We start from the raw sequence: 14,627 nt of genomic DNA on the forward strand, positions 1-14,627 counted from the left end.
ATAACTGAGGGAGAATGTGTCGGCGTGGACGCGCATTGTCTACGCCGGGCGTAGTTGCGCCTGATCGTAGTTTCAGTTGGTGCAACAGGTGCAAATATTTATCGTAAAGCAGGACGTTGCAAAGCCCAGCGTAGGGCTCACACCCAGCGTTTTTACGTCTAGCTGGTGCAACCGGCCCCAGGGGTGTAAACTTTTGAACAGAATGAAGATGTATACATTTTTTGTATTTTGCCTAAATATCTTTTTTTTTTTTTTTTTCATTTAGTACTGCCCTTCAGAAGGTACAGAAGATACTTACATGTTTCCCAGGAGACAAAATAAGTTCAATTTACCCTGATCTTCAAATTTAAAAAGTTTTCACCTCCAGGCTCTTAATGCATGGTGTTTCCTTCTGGAGCATCAGTGAGTCCAAAGTCCACCATAGCACTTTTGTAAAGGTCTTCCTTCTGACAATATTCTCCATGTCTGAATCCAGTTGTGAACTTCTATAAAGTAACTTCCAAAAAATAAAATAAAATAAAATAATTAAATTAATTAATTAATTAATTAATTAATTCATTCATTCATTCATCTTTTCAACGTTTGTGCTAATAGTGGACACCATAGTGATGTCACAAACTGATCGCAATCAGTGGGTTTTTTTTTTCTTTGCTTGACTGTTTAAAAATTAACACTTTTTTTGGTATAGTGAAACACTCAAAGGTGAATGTTTTTTTTTTTTCCAACTGAGGCAAAAGTCTATGGATTTGACCTCACCCTCCCCTTTTCTATCTCCTCAGACTTGCCTTAGCACAGTTTTCCAAGTGGTTGTAAATACACTAAAAAAATGCGTAGACTCAAAAATTATAGAAATAAAATAAAAAATCTGTCAAAAATCAATCTTTTTGCGTCATGACAACTTGAAATTATGTTTGTCCAACAAAGCACATTGAGTTTGAAGAACTCAGATATTTGTAGCATAAACAAGTTTTTAAGTTGATCACTCAAAAAAATTTAATTAAGTACATGTTGTTGCCCTGGAACCAGTAAATATTATCAATTTCTGTTAAACTCAAGACTTGCCACTGCAAAAAGTGACTGATTGATTCTAGTTTGAATTAGTTTAAAATCCATTGTATAAAGACCTGTTTCTTGTCCTGTTTTATTACGACTTTCTGACAGTAATTTTCAGTAGCAATGATGGAAGCACAAGAGCTGAGCATGTCTACAGTCATGACAATCACATGGATACTGCAGTGAATGCAGCTTCACAGGTATGTGCAACTTCCTGCTGTGTAATACAGTCAGAGGTGGACAGTAACTAAGTACATTTACTTGAGTATTGTACTTAAGTACACTTTTTGAGTATCTTTACTTGAGTATTATTGTTTCTGGGAACTTATGACTTTAACTTCACTACATTTGAAAGACAAATATTGTACTTTTCACTCCACTACATTTCTATCAAGATCGTCAAAGCAGAAAGTCGTTACAATGTAGCAGCTTTGTACGGAGCCCCGCACATGACATGCAAGAAAAAATACAAAATAAATCATGCGCATGATTTACTAATTCGTTCCCTCGATGTACTAAAACGTGTACACGATTACTATTTCATTCCCTCGATTTTCTAAATCGTGCGCACAATTTATAAATCAAAGGAAACGAAATAGTAAATCGTGCACACGATTTAGCCTAGGGGCCTACTATTTTTTTCCTGCATGCCATGTGCGGGGCTCCGTAGCTTTGAAAGTCAGTGGGTGATTTATTTATTTATTTTTAGACAGCCTAAAAATCAGTAAGAACTCTTGTAGGGTTACGTGAAGTGATTTCCCAGCATTTTATTAACACTGACCAGTTGCAAATGTGATATTTATTTACAAGAATTCAATAATAAGAAGTGAATATTGTGGTGTGTATGCATTAGACACAATATCGTCTGATCTTGCAAAACTGTGTAAATGGAAATATTACCTATAAAGCCACAGAAGAACTGTCTCAAGTAATGGAGTTGAGTACTTTGTCCGCCTCTGAATACAGTACAAGCCTGACCTCTGCTGGGCCCTTCACACAGTTTCTTTTATTATATGATATTATTTATGCACACAAAATGAGGCTGCAAACTCTTTTTTTTTTTTATTAAGTAGAGATGGTTAATTTCACAAAGTAGTCTTGATCACTCAGAGAATCCACAAAAGGTAGAATTAAATAGTATGAAGGATTGATACAACGTTCTGTGTAGTTTCACAAGCAGTATGTGTTTTTTTTTAATCTTTTCATTTTAGTTAGAAACTCCCTCTGATCTTCGGATTGTGGAGTTTCTGAGCTCTTCAGCAAGACAAAGGAGAAGAAAGAGAGAGTGGGTTATTCCTCCTTATAGTATACCTGAGAACGAGAGAGGCAGTTTCCCCAAAAAACTGTTCCAGGTGTGTAAAAGTAATGAAATGACAGTTGTAAATTGCATCAATATGTAAAGGTGTATATGATCAATGCAAGTCTATATATATTTTATTTCTGCATTTAGTTAAAGGCAAAGCTGTACAGTGTACCTGATGAAGAGATAGTTTACAGTATCACAGGAGAAGGGGCAGATCAGCCACCTGTGAGGATTTTTACTATTGACAAAAAGACAGGGAATCTCTTTGTGACACAGCCACTGGATAGAGAAAAAAAGGATTTATACAAGGTAAGTGGATGTTTATTACAGTGATGTTAAATTTATTGTTGTGGATCTTTTTTATGCACTACCAGCAACATCACACATTATGATGGAAGATAAAAGTGTAAAAAGCATAATAGGACCCCTTTAATTAACAGATGAGGTTCACATACCTTCTCCAGTAATGATATTTAGTCCTGGATTATTTTGCTCATTAAATCAGTGAAACAATATGAAAGACTCGATTCTGAACAATTTAGTTTAGGCAGAAATACTGAAAATCAAGAAACTGTCTATGTGCCACTGAAAATCGATTAAACAGTAAATTCTAAGCCAATAAAATTTTTCTCTTTCCATTTAACATTTTGTAGTTTAATATGTGATCTTTATTTATTACATGATTAATAAAGTATACAGATGAAGTATTTCACTTGGGATATTACTAGAATTTTGCACTTAACATCCATGTTGCATCCCATGTCGTCAGCTCAAGGCTTGTGCAATTTCAGAAGATGGGAAAAAAGAGGCATCACCCACAAACCTCACTATCATTGTGACCGACCAGAATGATAACAAGCCTGAGTTCACGGAAAATCCTTTTAATGGACAAGTTTCTGAAGCTTCTAAAGGTAGGCAAATTGAGCAGTCAGCCTTTAGAATAAATGTCTTTTAATCATTCTTTTAACATACATTTTAATGATTCCCTGAAATAGTTCATTTTGCATTTTTTAAATGTCATCAATAGTAACTAAGTCTTTATTCTCACATCAAAGACCATGAGTTCATGACAGTCACAGCCACTGATGCAGATGATTCAGAAACTGACAATGCTATGGTTAGATACACACTTGTCAGCCAAGAGCCGAAATTTCCAAAACCAAACATGTTTGAAATCAACACTTCAACTGGAACCATTCGTGTGCGAGAACCAGGCATGGACAGAGAGGTGAGAAGTGACATTTGATGACTCTCGAAGTGGTGATAAAATGACATGATGTGAACAAATTCATCAGTTATCTTCCTTTTCAGCAATGGCCCAGATATACTTTGTTAATTGTGGCTGCTGACATGGAAGGAGAAGGGTTGGCAACCACTGGCACAGCTGTTATTATTATTACTGACAGCAATGATAACCCACCACAGTTTGAGCAAACTTCGGTAATGCATACAAACATTGAGTGTTCAGTCAGTGCTATACTAGAGTATAAATACAACTATTTATATTTTATACTATATAACATTTCAGTACAGCATAAAATCATTCATTTTATGTTTTAGCACATCATATCTGTCCCAGAGAATAAAGTAGGGGCTGTAGTGGCCAAACTTACAGTTACTGATGGAGATGAAGTTGGATCACCTGCCTGGTCAACCAAGTACCGTATTATTAGTGGTGACAAGGGTGGGTTTTTCAATGTCAGTACTGGACCCAGCCAGCTGGAGGGCATCATCACCACTGTAAAGGTACTGTGTGTTGCTCCGATGTCTGTCCATTGAATTAATTGTGATGACATACCTTAGTAAAAGATGCTTTCTTTTCTATTTAGCCCCTGGACTTTGAGAAGAACAAGCAATACATTCTGTTGGTGATTGTTGAAAATGATGAACCATTTGTCAGTTCTTTGACCACTTCCACTGCCACAGTCATGGTGAATGTAGAAGATGTGAATGAGCCTCCCAAGTTTAATCCAAAGGAGAAGGTTATTTCCAGACATGAAAATTTACCAGTTGATACTGAATTGGGTGCTTATACAGCCACTGATCCAGACACTGGAAAATCACAGAAGATAACGTAAGAACTGCTGCACCACTTTAAACTTTATACATAAATAAAGAGATATATACTACTGTTCAGAAGTTTGAGATCAGTAAGATTGATAGAGAGAGAGAGAGAGAGAGAGAGAGAGACAGAGAGAGAGAGAGAGAGAGAGAGAGAGAGAGACAGAGACACAGAGGCAGTCACAAAGAAATCATTCTAATGTGCTGATTTGGTACTCAAGAAACCTTTCTTATTATCACAGCTGAAAATTGTTGTGTTGCTTACTGCTGAAGTGTATGATAACTGCATTTAGTGTCTTTTATCAGGATTTTGTGATGAACAGAAAGTTTGGAAAACAGCATTTGAATTGAAATCCTTTGTAATACTATAAATGTCTTTATTATAAATGTCATTTTGAAGCCCTTGCTGAATAAAAGAATCAGTTTCTTTCTTAAACTTCTGAAGTATATGGTAATAATTTGTTGCGTGACATAGTTACACGTTACATGTAATTACTATAGTATACCATATCTGTCTATCTATTTACATGTATGTGTGTGTGTGTGTGTGTGTGTGTGTGTGTGTGTGTATTCTGGTTGTACACATTTTGGTTCCTCCCAGGTATAAAATTGGCAATGATCCTGCTGACTGGCTAAGTGTAAATCAAGACACTGGAATGATTAAAGTCAAGAGTATAATGGATAGAGAATCTGTCAAAGATGGCAAATACAGAGCTATCATTTTGGCAGTGGATGATGATGGTAATTTGTGTTTCTTTTTAAAATGATAATTCTTGCTAGCATAGCCTTTTTCAATAAGTTTGTGCTTGTATGCAGATGAAAATCCAGCAACTGGTACAGGAACCTTGGTAATTGAATTGGAGGATGTAAATGACAACGCTCCAATTATTAACGAAGGAAGTATAGAGATTTGCAATCGTGAGGCCACAGTGCTTCTCTCTATAACTGACAAAGATGGAGCTCTTTATGCTGCTCCCTTCAGCGTTGAGCCCCAAGGAGACACAAAGAAAAACTGGACTGCCAGGATGAATGAAACAAGTAAGGATAATGTATATTGGAAAAATATGAACTACATATGATCTAATTCAAGTCTAGGTGTTTATACTAACCTATTTATTTGCCTGTTATAGAAACTGGGATTCTGTTGACGCTTAATTCTGTGTTGGAGCAGGGTAATTACAATGTTGTCCTAAGGGTTTATGATACCAATAACATGTATCAGGACAACTCCATTCAAGCAACAGTGTGTGACTGCAAAGGAGATGAATTTCTATGCAAAAAAATGATGGCGGGGATCCCACTATCATTATCTCTTGGAACCCTGGCAGCCATCTTGGCTCTGCTGTGTATGTAATTTAATTATTCCATTCATACATTTAAAGTGAATAAAGGGGCCATATCCTACACATTTGTAACATTAAAACTATTCAAGCTTTCTTCAAAACACAAGTGTAACCTTTGACCATTAGTGTTAAACAAGGTTGTTTTTGCTGCAGTTTCTTCATGCTTTCAGATGTTCTCTATGGGCAACAGACTTGTAGGACTCAATTGTAGGACAATGTTCTTTCTCTTCCAAGTGGATAATACACAAACAGGACATTCATTTTTGTATGACCAACACAGATGGATTGTCTTAAGCATATTCTAACACCGTGGATCATTCCCTGTACATATGGAAAATTTCATGAAGTGGAGAAATAGATGCACTTTCTTCTTTTTGTTTACAGAAGTAAACATCGCAGATGATGTCAGGTGGCATCCATTAATGTCTGGGCTGGGGATGAGTTTTTAATCCTTGATATGACCCCTTTAAACACTTTCAGTGTATTCATTAACTACTTTAACTTTTGCATCATTTCTTTAATCCTAAAATTTTGTGTCATTTTTTGTTAGTGATTTAGTTTATGCTCTTTTTACCACAGTATTTCTTCTTCTACTTCTGCTGCTCATGAGGAGGAAACCAAGTAGTATAAAAAAGCCACTCCTTCCTGAAGAAGATGACATAAGAGACAATGTCTGCTGTTATGATGAGGAAGGCGGTGGAGAAAATGATCAGGTTAGGTTTAATATTTAAATTTAAATTAATTCCGTTTTTTAAGGTCTGGATTCATTACAATTCGTGTTATGGCAAATTATTGAAATACAGCTTTCTGTGATTTGGTGCTACTGTTTTAGAGTGCATTAGATTGTATATATCAACAACAATTACTACAGTGCAGTGTGTACTTCTTGTTGATTCTTCTTTTTATATCACACACTTTCTACACAGAACTATGATTTGAGTGTGTTGCATCGAGGCCTGGACAATAGACCTGAAGTGTTCAGAAACGATGTGGCTCCTATTTTCTTGCCTGCACCTCAGTATAGACCTCGACCAGCCAACCCTGAAGAGATTGCCACATTCATTGATTATGTAAGTCATATATTAGTTTTACAATGAGCATCAGATCTTTCTAATGTGGCAAGGTGCTCAGAGCAGAACAAAACCTTTTGTAGACCAAAAAAAAAAGGCAGGCTAGGCCAACTTGGGAATTTTACCCAGGGGATTATTTAACACAAAAACCAGAAAAGGATCGAGGTCATACAAGCTGATCTAAAAAATCTAGAGGACCAGAGATGGAGATCCATGTTGCACACAAACATTACACCATAAAAAATATATTGGTCATTAGTTCAAAGACATTCTTTAACACCAATAAAACACCACTACACACAAGTATGCACAGGTATACATAAATAGTCATATCCCAAAGCATTGAGAAAATAAGCCAAATAAAATAATACATTAAAACAGGAATACAAAAGTGCATTATATGAGAAAACTTCAACAACCTTCTTAGAGGTCAATGCTATCCATTGGCCCACAAACCCGTCAATCATGGATTCCACCAAAAGAAAGTAACCAACCATCCAGCCACAATATTTTGATTCCCTTCTTAGGGTGCTTTCACTCCTGTAGATTGATTGCTTTGTTCCGAAACAGGGATTAAAATTATTACAATGTTGCTTTTTATTCTTGGAGCGGTTCGCTTTCACATGGCAAAGTTTCTAAACGAACCAAATTTGTTCTCTCATTGGTCAAAGTTCCATGGTTTATTTTCCGGGATTCCACTGAGCTGTCACGCATGTCATCCGTCAGAACACGCCAGGTTCCGAAACAACAGGCCAGGTGTGAAAGCACCCTTAAAAAAGTTCTACTCATGACAGTAACAGTTCTTTGTAACATAGAATCTGAAGACTGCAGATGAAGATCCCACAGCACCCCCATACGACTCCCTCCTGGTGTTTGACTATGAAGGAGGAGGCTCCGATGCGGGTTCACTCAGCTCCCTCAACTCTTCCAGCTCAGGACACGACCAAGACTATGACTTCCTCAATGAGTGGGGCCCACGCTTTAAGAAGCTGGCAGATATGTATGGAGGAGGAGAAAATTAAAAGTTATTCTGTGTTGACAATATACATTTTTTTTTTTCAATTGTAGAGAGGGGGAGATTGTGCTGGAGGTTTAAAAGCAGAATTTGTCTTCATATTCATGATTTTGACTCTGCTTATGTCCCCCTGCTTTGTCAAACTTTTTGAGATCGCAATGAACTTGTGTCAGCTTTTTAGCAATTATAAAGGGATCATTCTTTGTGTGCTTTTTTTTGGGGGTAATCCATTCAGAATTTGGTCAAATCATATCTTGCTGTCCTTACCACCAGTACAAAAAGTGAAAGATTTGTTTTCCTTGGCTCAGTACGTGTCAGGAGGACAATGGCAGCAAGTAGACTGTGAATTTTGTGTTATTCTATTATAAAGTATTTCAAATCGGTTTAGTGAAGATCTAAGTGATGTGCATACAGATCTGTTATTCAGGTGTGGGTTTACCATTTTGGGGGCCCTAAGCAAAGTCAAGACCTGAGGCCCTACATGCCCTACCATAACATTACCTTTATTTAACTATATTCTTTGAATTGCACATATTAAACAGAATTAAGTGACATTTAAAATCTTTATTTACATACACAAATAAAATAAAAACAAAAACAGTCACTACAAAAATTGTATGTACCATGTGCTGTTTTTTTTCCTCGCTGTTTCAATTGACTGTTTAAGTTCAAAGATACATTAAATAATGAATGCATCACTAAAAGTAATGCATAGTCCTCTAGTTTTTTTTTTTTTCTTGTTAACTACTCAGCTATGGACATTGAATGAGGTAAATGCATTCTTGAGGTAAATTCAGTGTTATGTTTTTACAAACTGTTTTATTGTCTTTCCGTGATTGATTGAATGATCACGAGGCATGATACATTTCAATAATTTGTACTGTATTTTCCAACATACCTTCTGATTCACATTTATTACATGCTATAACTAGTAATAAAGTGGAAAGTGCTACCGCTTAAGCTAGATGACTAAAACGTTTTAAGCTTTGGCAAACTTTTAGTATTGCATTTCTTCTCTTTTTCTTTCTTTTTTGAGCACCGCTTCGTTGTTTCTGTCTACTTTATCCGGCCCATTAATAAATGAGGTCAAAAGGAGTTAATTGTTTGTGGCCAGCAAGCCTACAGGGCCCCATGCATTTGCATGGTTAACACCACTACTGCTGTTATTGCATGCGCATATATTTTTGGCTTCAAAGACGCAGATGTTAAGGTTACAATGTTACGTGTCATACTGTAACATGCTACTTTGTGTGTGCTAATACAAAATAAAATTGTTTTTAAGGGATAATTCTTGTTTTAATGTTTTTACAATACATGTAAGAGACATGTTGCAAACATTGGGCTATCAATTTAATAAACACTAATAAACTATTTTCTTTCATGTCTTTTTTTAAAGAGTAACATAAACCTAGAGTACTTCAGTAATTTGGATACTGTTTTGGCGAGTAACTAGCAGAAATTAGTAGTCTTGCAAACCCAACTGTCAGCCCACTGAAACGTTTGGAGAAAAATTTGGAAATTTGGCACAAAGATAGAGGACAGTGTAAACTTATACTACATCGAATTTGATGTCTCTAAAACTCTCCCACTACCAAAGCTCACTTTTCACACTTATGTTAATGCTAATTGTTCTATTATTTTATACAAATTTTCCCTGCCTGATTCCTTGAGTCAAATGTATACCATTTCTTAATTCAGTAGGCAATATTTAGCAGCCAGCAATTTCAGTTGTGAATGCCCAATCAAGATGCAGTTACGAATTATATGTTCAGTGCTGTGGACGCTATAAAAATACTAGCAAAGACTTTAAATCTGGCACCACTGGACAACAATTCAAGAATATATTGATAGTTTTTTTTTTTTTTTTTACCAACTATGACTTGGGATGCTTTTGAATGAGTGTGTTTTTTTTTTTTTTTCCCAACTATGACTTGGGATGCTTTTGAATGAGTGTGTTTTTTTTTTTTTTTCCCAACTATGACTTGGGATGCTTTTGAATGAGTGTGTTTTTTTTTTTTTTTAATGATGTTTGGTTACTATTTAAACACATTATGGCATAAAAAATAATCAAAAGCATGAAAGGTACTGTATTTTTTTCTGTATGAGTTTTTTTTATTTATAGTTAGGTTTAGTTTTAGTTATATAGAGTTTAATAAAATTACAGTTATATACTTGCATAGGTATCATAGGTATTGTAATTTGTGCATTTTGATTCCATAAAAATTGGAGTTACTAACATAAAGGTTTAACTGTAAATGGAAACATAAAGGAAATCTATTTAATGAAGGCAAGATATGACATATATTTAGGCCTTCTAGAAAACAAACAAAACAGAATAAATTAAATAATCCAAAAATAAATGCATACACATATAAACTATATGGATAAATATATATGCATGCAACTGAGAAAGGGCTATATGCCAACTCTATGAATGCTAAACGTGATCAATTTTAAAGTTTTTTTTTTTTCTTTTTTACTACATTAGCTAAAATGATACAGAATGAACTGGATCAAACAAAACATTTTTAAACAGAGACATATATACCAAGACACTAAGCTAGAGAACGGTAAAAAAAAACGTGTTCTTGTCATTTCTAAGGCCTCTACTACATGCCCTCTGTTGCCAGATTCATAGTTTGCACTTTTTTAGCAAGTAAAAGGCCTTTTTGTATAATTTTAAAAACATACCCCTTCAGGCCGTGGCACACCTCTTTTTTGCTGTGAAATATTTACTGATTATTATAATGTAAATTTAAGAATAGCTTTTATATTGTTAGGAATATTTCAAGATGAATTGTGAAGAGGCAGGTTTGAAAAACACAGGAATGATGGCGCAGCCACAATAGCGCGACAGTGCAAGGTCATTTATTTCCAATGTCCACAGTCCCAAAATACAAACATTTTAACCAACACCAAAATTTAAAAAATAAAATAAATATTTACAAAATATTTACAACCACTGCCATAGCTTGCACTACCAACCATCCTCCTCAACTTCCCCTCCCAAATGAGAAATACATCAACCCTTTTATAGTGTAGAGAGAAAAGAGAGTAAACTTTTGAAGGTAAATACAAGGTAAGGAATACTTTTTCAACCTTCTACAAAAAGGTAAGTTAATTATACACACATTTCTCACGGGTATACAAGTCTTGATTCAAGCTATGTATGCATTATCCTTGATGGCAAACAGTTAAGACATAAATCAGGAACATTTTTCCCCGTTCCCCTTCCCCACACATAACCACATAGAACAGTCCAGCCGGCGGAAGGTTCGCGCATGCGCAGCCCGCGAACGTTCCTGTCTTAAGCATTTACGAACCGCCGCCGGCGTTTTGACCCTTCTCATCTGCTGTACTGGCAGCAGATCCAACACGGAAGACGCCAAAAGCAAGAAACCTCACAGCACGAACAGAGACACAAACTGACAGATATACAGATGAGTAAATAAAAGATGTAATAATTAAACCTGTCTAGTGTGTTTAAACCTGTCTAGTGTGTGCGTGTGATTATTGAAATGGTTATAGCAGGGATATGTGAAGAGTGTATGTATGCGAACATAACAGTAGCACAAACCCAAGTGTGCACCCGAGGGAAAGGCTATAAACTGTAACTGTATGCACGATGGTGTATATAAAACTAAAGGGGGACGGGAGTTCAAGTGTTATCCCGGCCAGTGACAGAGTCCTCTGTCACATGAGTACTTACTGGACATAAAGCAACATTCTTACCCATACATCCTTTTTAAAAAAATAAAAACGTGAGTATCAAATATGATACATCAAACTTTTGAGAAACGTTTATTTGCATATCTTTCAGTTATGATTGTATTGCACTGCATTATGTTTTGCCTCCATAATAAAAATGACAGAACTTTGGTCATAAAACTAAGCATTAAATATCATCTTACTAAAACATATTATTGTGAGATATAGATTGACAACTGATAATTATATGCATTTTGCATAAGTAATCTACTATACTGTTAGAAATATCTAATTGATTTGAATTACAAGTGATCAGATTTGAATTTTTGGCCATATAAAATATCAGCACCTGCACCAAATTGCATATTTTTGCTCAGTTTGAGCTTCTTAAAGGTGGGGTATGTATTTTTTCAAAAACGCTTGTTGGGCCGAGTACCAAAACAAACTTGTAGCCAATCAGCAGTAAGGGGAGTGTCTACTCAAGATGTGGAGGAGAGAGCGCTCAGTGCACAGGACGGACATTAGCCGAGCCGAGCGACAGAAAGATGGAGATGGTAGATTAAAAAAAAGAGGAGGAAAACCTCTGCGGAACAAAAGAAGGCTTAAGATAAGACAAGAAGTAGGACCCGTGTAAATATCGGATCAGCTTTCCAGTGCTGAAGAGAACACAAGGAGCAGAAGGCCTGCGATTGGACGCTGAGGTTGCTTTGTTTCATCTCGATAGGTGAGTAACACCATGTCTACACTGGACGCGACAGTTGTCGCGCTGCAACAGCTAAAGTCTGTCTACACTGGACGCGACAAAGCGACTGTTGAAAATCATTTGAAATTTGTGTCAATACTTCATAAATAGAACGTGGCAGCAGTTTTCTGTCGGGGATTTGTCGTGTTGCGGCACGTCATGCCGCTTGTGTCCGGTGTAGACACGGTGTAACATTGGTTTTGCTTTGTTTCACAGAACTAATCATTGCCTGGGTTGCGTACGTATGTGTGGGGCGGAGCTGTCAAAAGGGGCGAGACACTTTTGGGGTAGGGGTGCGTTCGTTTTAGTGATTTGAAATATCAACATTGGCTACCAGAAATCACTTACCCCACCTTTAATAAAACAGGTGTTTTGTCCTCAATTATGAGCTCCAAATTCTCCTGCATCATACTATATGAGCCATAAAAGCCTGATGAATCAAACATGATACTGAACAAAACACATATGCAAACTGTTGTTTAAAGGTTCAATTAACTGTTCTATTTCAAAACGAAATGAGATAAATAGATATATTTCAAGCTTTACAGGGTTAAACGTGTAGGTTTTCCAGTGTGACTGTAGCTGCTGACGGAGCTGGATAAACTAAAGGCCTCAAAGGCAGATGTGATCTTGACCCCCTGATGTTTATGTCAGCTGATGCCGATGGTCTTCACCGTAACCACTGTGACTCCACAAAAAAGGTGTCTAACTCTTGTAGCCAGTGTGAGGGTGGCATCCTGCTTCAGAAGGGTCCAAATAGATCTTATGGGACTATTTTGGACCAACAGAAGAATAGGCCAAGCAGGAGGGCTTTCATTTCCAATGCCCCTAATGAGTCAGCTCTGAGCTTCCAACATCAACCACTCTACTTCAGGGAGGAATTCCCGAATTTGACCCATACAGCCAGAGCCTGCAACCACTTGTGGAATAAGGAGTAATGCAGAACAAAGTTCATTCATTATTCCATACTTTGAAAGGTTTGAGGCTTGACATGTTTCGTCATAATCAGATTTTCCAAGGTTGAACTGTGAAGAAAGTGGATGCATCCAGTTGATGCTGCTTCTTATGAAAAAAAAGCTTGCTTTGAAAACCGGGGCTGATAAGTTTTGCTTCATTTCATTTTGCATTTGACTTGCAGTATGAAGTCTGGTCTAATTGGCCACAGAGGATGTATCTCATAGTAGAGTAGATAATGTTGTAGTAAATCAGCTCAAAAGGGAAATATTTATGACTAATTATAACTGGTTATGATTAATAATACATATTTAGATTAGATCTTAGAATTAACTGTAGCAGAATCAATATTACAATTATTTGATCTGTCCGTCCACCGAGCAGACAATATAATCATTTATCAATTCAAGGAAAGATTATTTTCCTGGCCAAGGAAAGTAGCTTTCCTTCTTTATGCAATGCTAGCAGTAATTTAGCATGTAGCAAGGGATTAAACATTAAGTGACTTCGAATTGTGAGCAACGCACAGAGACAATCAGTTGTGAATATAAGGGATTTAATAAATGAAACTATATCTAACATATAACTAAACTAAGCACAACAAGGAAAGTAAGGAAGAGAGAGAGAAGAGTAAAAGAATGGCAGTATTTCACATCAATTAACCACAACCCAATGAGAATCATCAAAGAATCAAAAATCACCTTAAAAAAAGGGGCTCACACTTAAACCCGCATCTAAATAGTTATAAATGGTTACTTGCATTGGCTTCGATTGCTGAACAAGATTCCTGATGCGGTAGACAATGGTTCTTGAGTTCTCTTAGAAGTGAGCTGGAAGTTTTCTTCGTCTTCTTCTGAAGATAGGAAAGTCCACATGAAGGATGAAGTTACTTGAAGATAAAAACTGCCGGAAATTCAAACTCCAGAGGAGAGTCTTGAGAAGTCTTAGTGTCGTCTCAAAAGAAGAGGTTTTCTGAGCCAAGATCATTTCGAGCTAATGACTTTTGAGGGTTTCTATTCACACCCAACTTTGGGTGGAATAGCCAATACCAGGCGTGAATTGGACATTTTAGTCGGAGGAGCTGCGTTCCTATACAAGTGCTCCAGGCGATGCAAGCAAGGAAAGAGCGCCGGCGCGCCCGTGAAACTCCGTCAGCGCGGTTTTAGGACTCCGCTGCCGAGTATTCATCTGGCGAATCTCCGCTCCCTTGCAAATAAATCAGACGAACTACAACACCTCACCTGCACAAACAAGGACTTTTTCAACTCCGCTGCGCTCTGCTTCACGGAAACCTGGCTGAACGGAGCCATCCCGGACAGCGCGCTTCATCTAACGGGCTTCCAGCTGTTCAGAGCGGACAGTGTCACCGAGTAGTCGG

At 36.9% G+C, this 14,627-nt stretch overlaps 1 protein-coding gene and 1 long non-coding RNA gene across 2 annotated transcripts in view; one reads left to right on the plus strand and one right to left on the minus strand.

Annotated features, from left to right (window-relative positions):
- The window catches only part of LOC107685849 (B-cadherin-like), an 18,614-nt gene extending 10,194 nt beyond the window's left edge, over positions 1-8,420 (plus strand). Inside the window, exons 4-17 of the mRNA XM_016482582.1 lie at positions 1,162-1,253; positions 2,265-2,405; positions 2,504-2,665; positions 3,126-3,267; positions 3,412-3,584; positions 3,668-3,796; positions 3,917-4,102; positions 4,186-4,430; positions 5,019-5,158; positions 5,234-5,455; positions 5,548-5,763; positions 6,340-6,473; positions 6,687-6,830; positions 7,646-8,420. Coding sequence (XP_016338068.1) covers positions 1,162-1,253; positions 2,265-2,405; positions 2,504-2,665; positions 3,126-3,267; positions 3,412-3,584; positions 3,668-3,796; positions 3,917-4,102; positions 4,186-4,430; positions 5,019-5,158; positions 5,234-5,455; positions 5,548-5,763; positions 6,340-6,473; positions 6,687-6,830; positions 7,646-7,852 — 2,333 coding nt within the window. The 3' untranslated portion in view covers positions 7,853-8,420. The remainder of the gene's footprint in view (positions 1-1,161; positions 1,254-2,264; positions 2,406-2,503; positions 2,666-3,125; positions 3,268-3,411; positions 3,585-3,667; positions 3,797-3,916; positions 4,103-4,185; positions 4,431-5,018; positions 5,159-5,233; positions 5,456-5,547; positions 5,764-6,339; positions 6,474-6,686; positions 6,831-7,645) is intronic.
- A 3,731-nt stretch (positions 8,421-12,151) lies between these two features.
- The window catches only part of LOC107685852 (uncharacterized), a 6,333-nt gene continuing 3,857 nt past the window's right edge, over positions 12,152-14,627 (minus strand). The window contains exon 3 of the long non-coding RNA XR_001633997.1: positions 12,152-12,298. This is a non-coding gene — a long non-coding RNA (uncharacterized LOC107685852). The remainder of the gene's footprint in view (positions 12,299-14,627) is intronic.

The sequence above is a fragment of the Sinocyclocheilus anshuiensis genome, unplaced genomic scaffold, assembly GCF_001515605.1.
Source record: "Sinocyclocheilus anshuiensis isolate Anshui unplaced genomic scaffold, SAMN03320099.WGS_v1.1 scaffold1018, whole genome shotgun sequence".
Lineage (NCBI taxonomy): Eukaryota > Metazoa > Chordata > Actinopteri > Cypriniformes > Cyprinidae > Sinocyclocheilus > Sinocyclocheilus anshuiensis.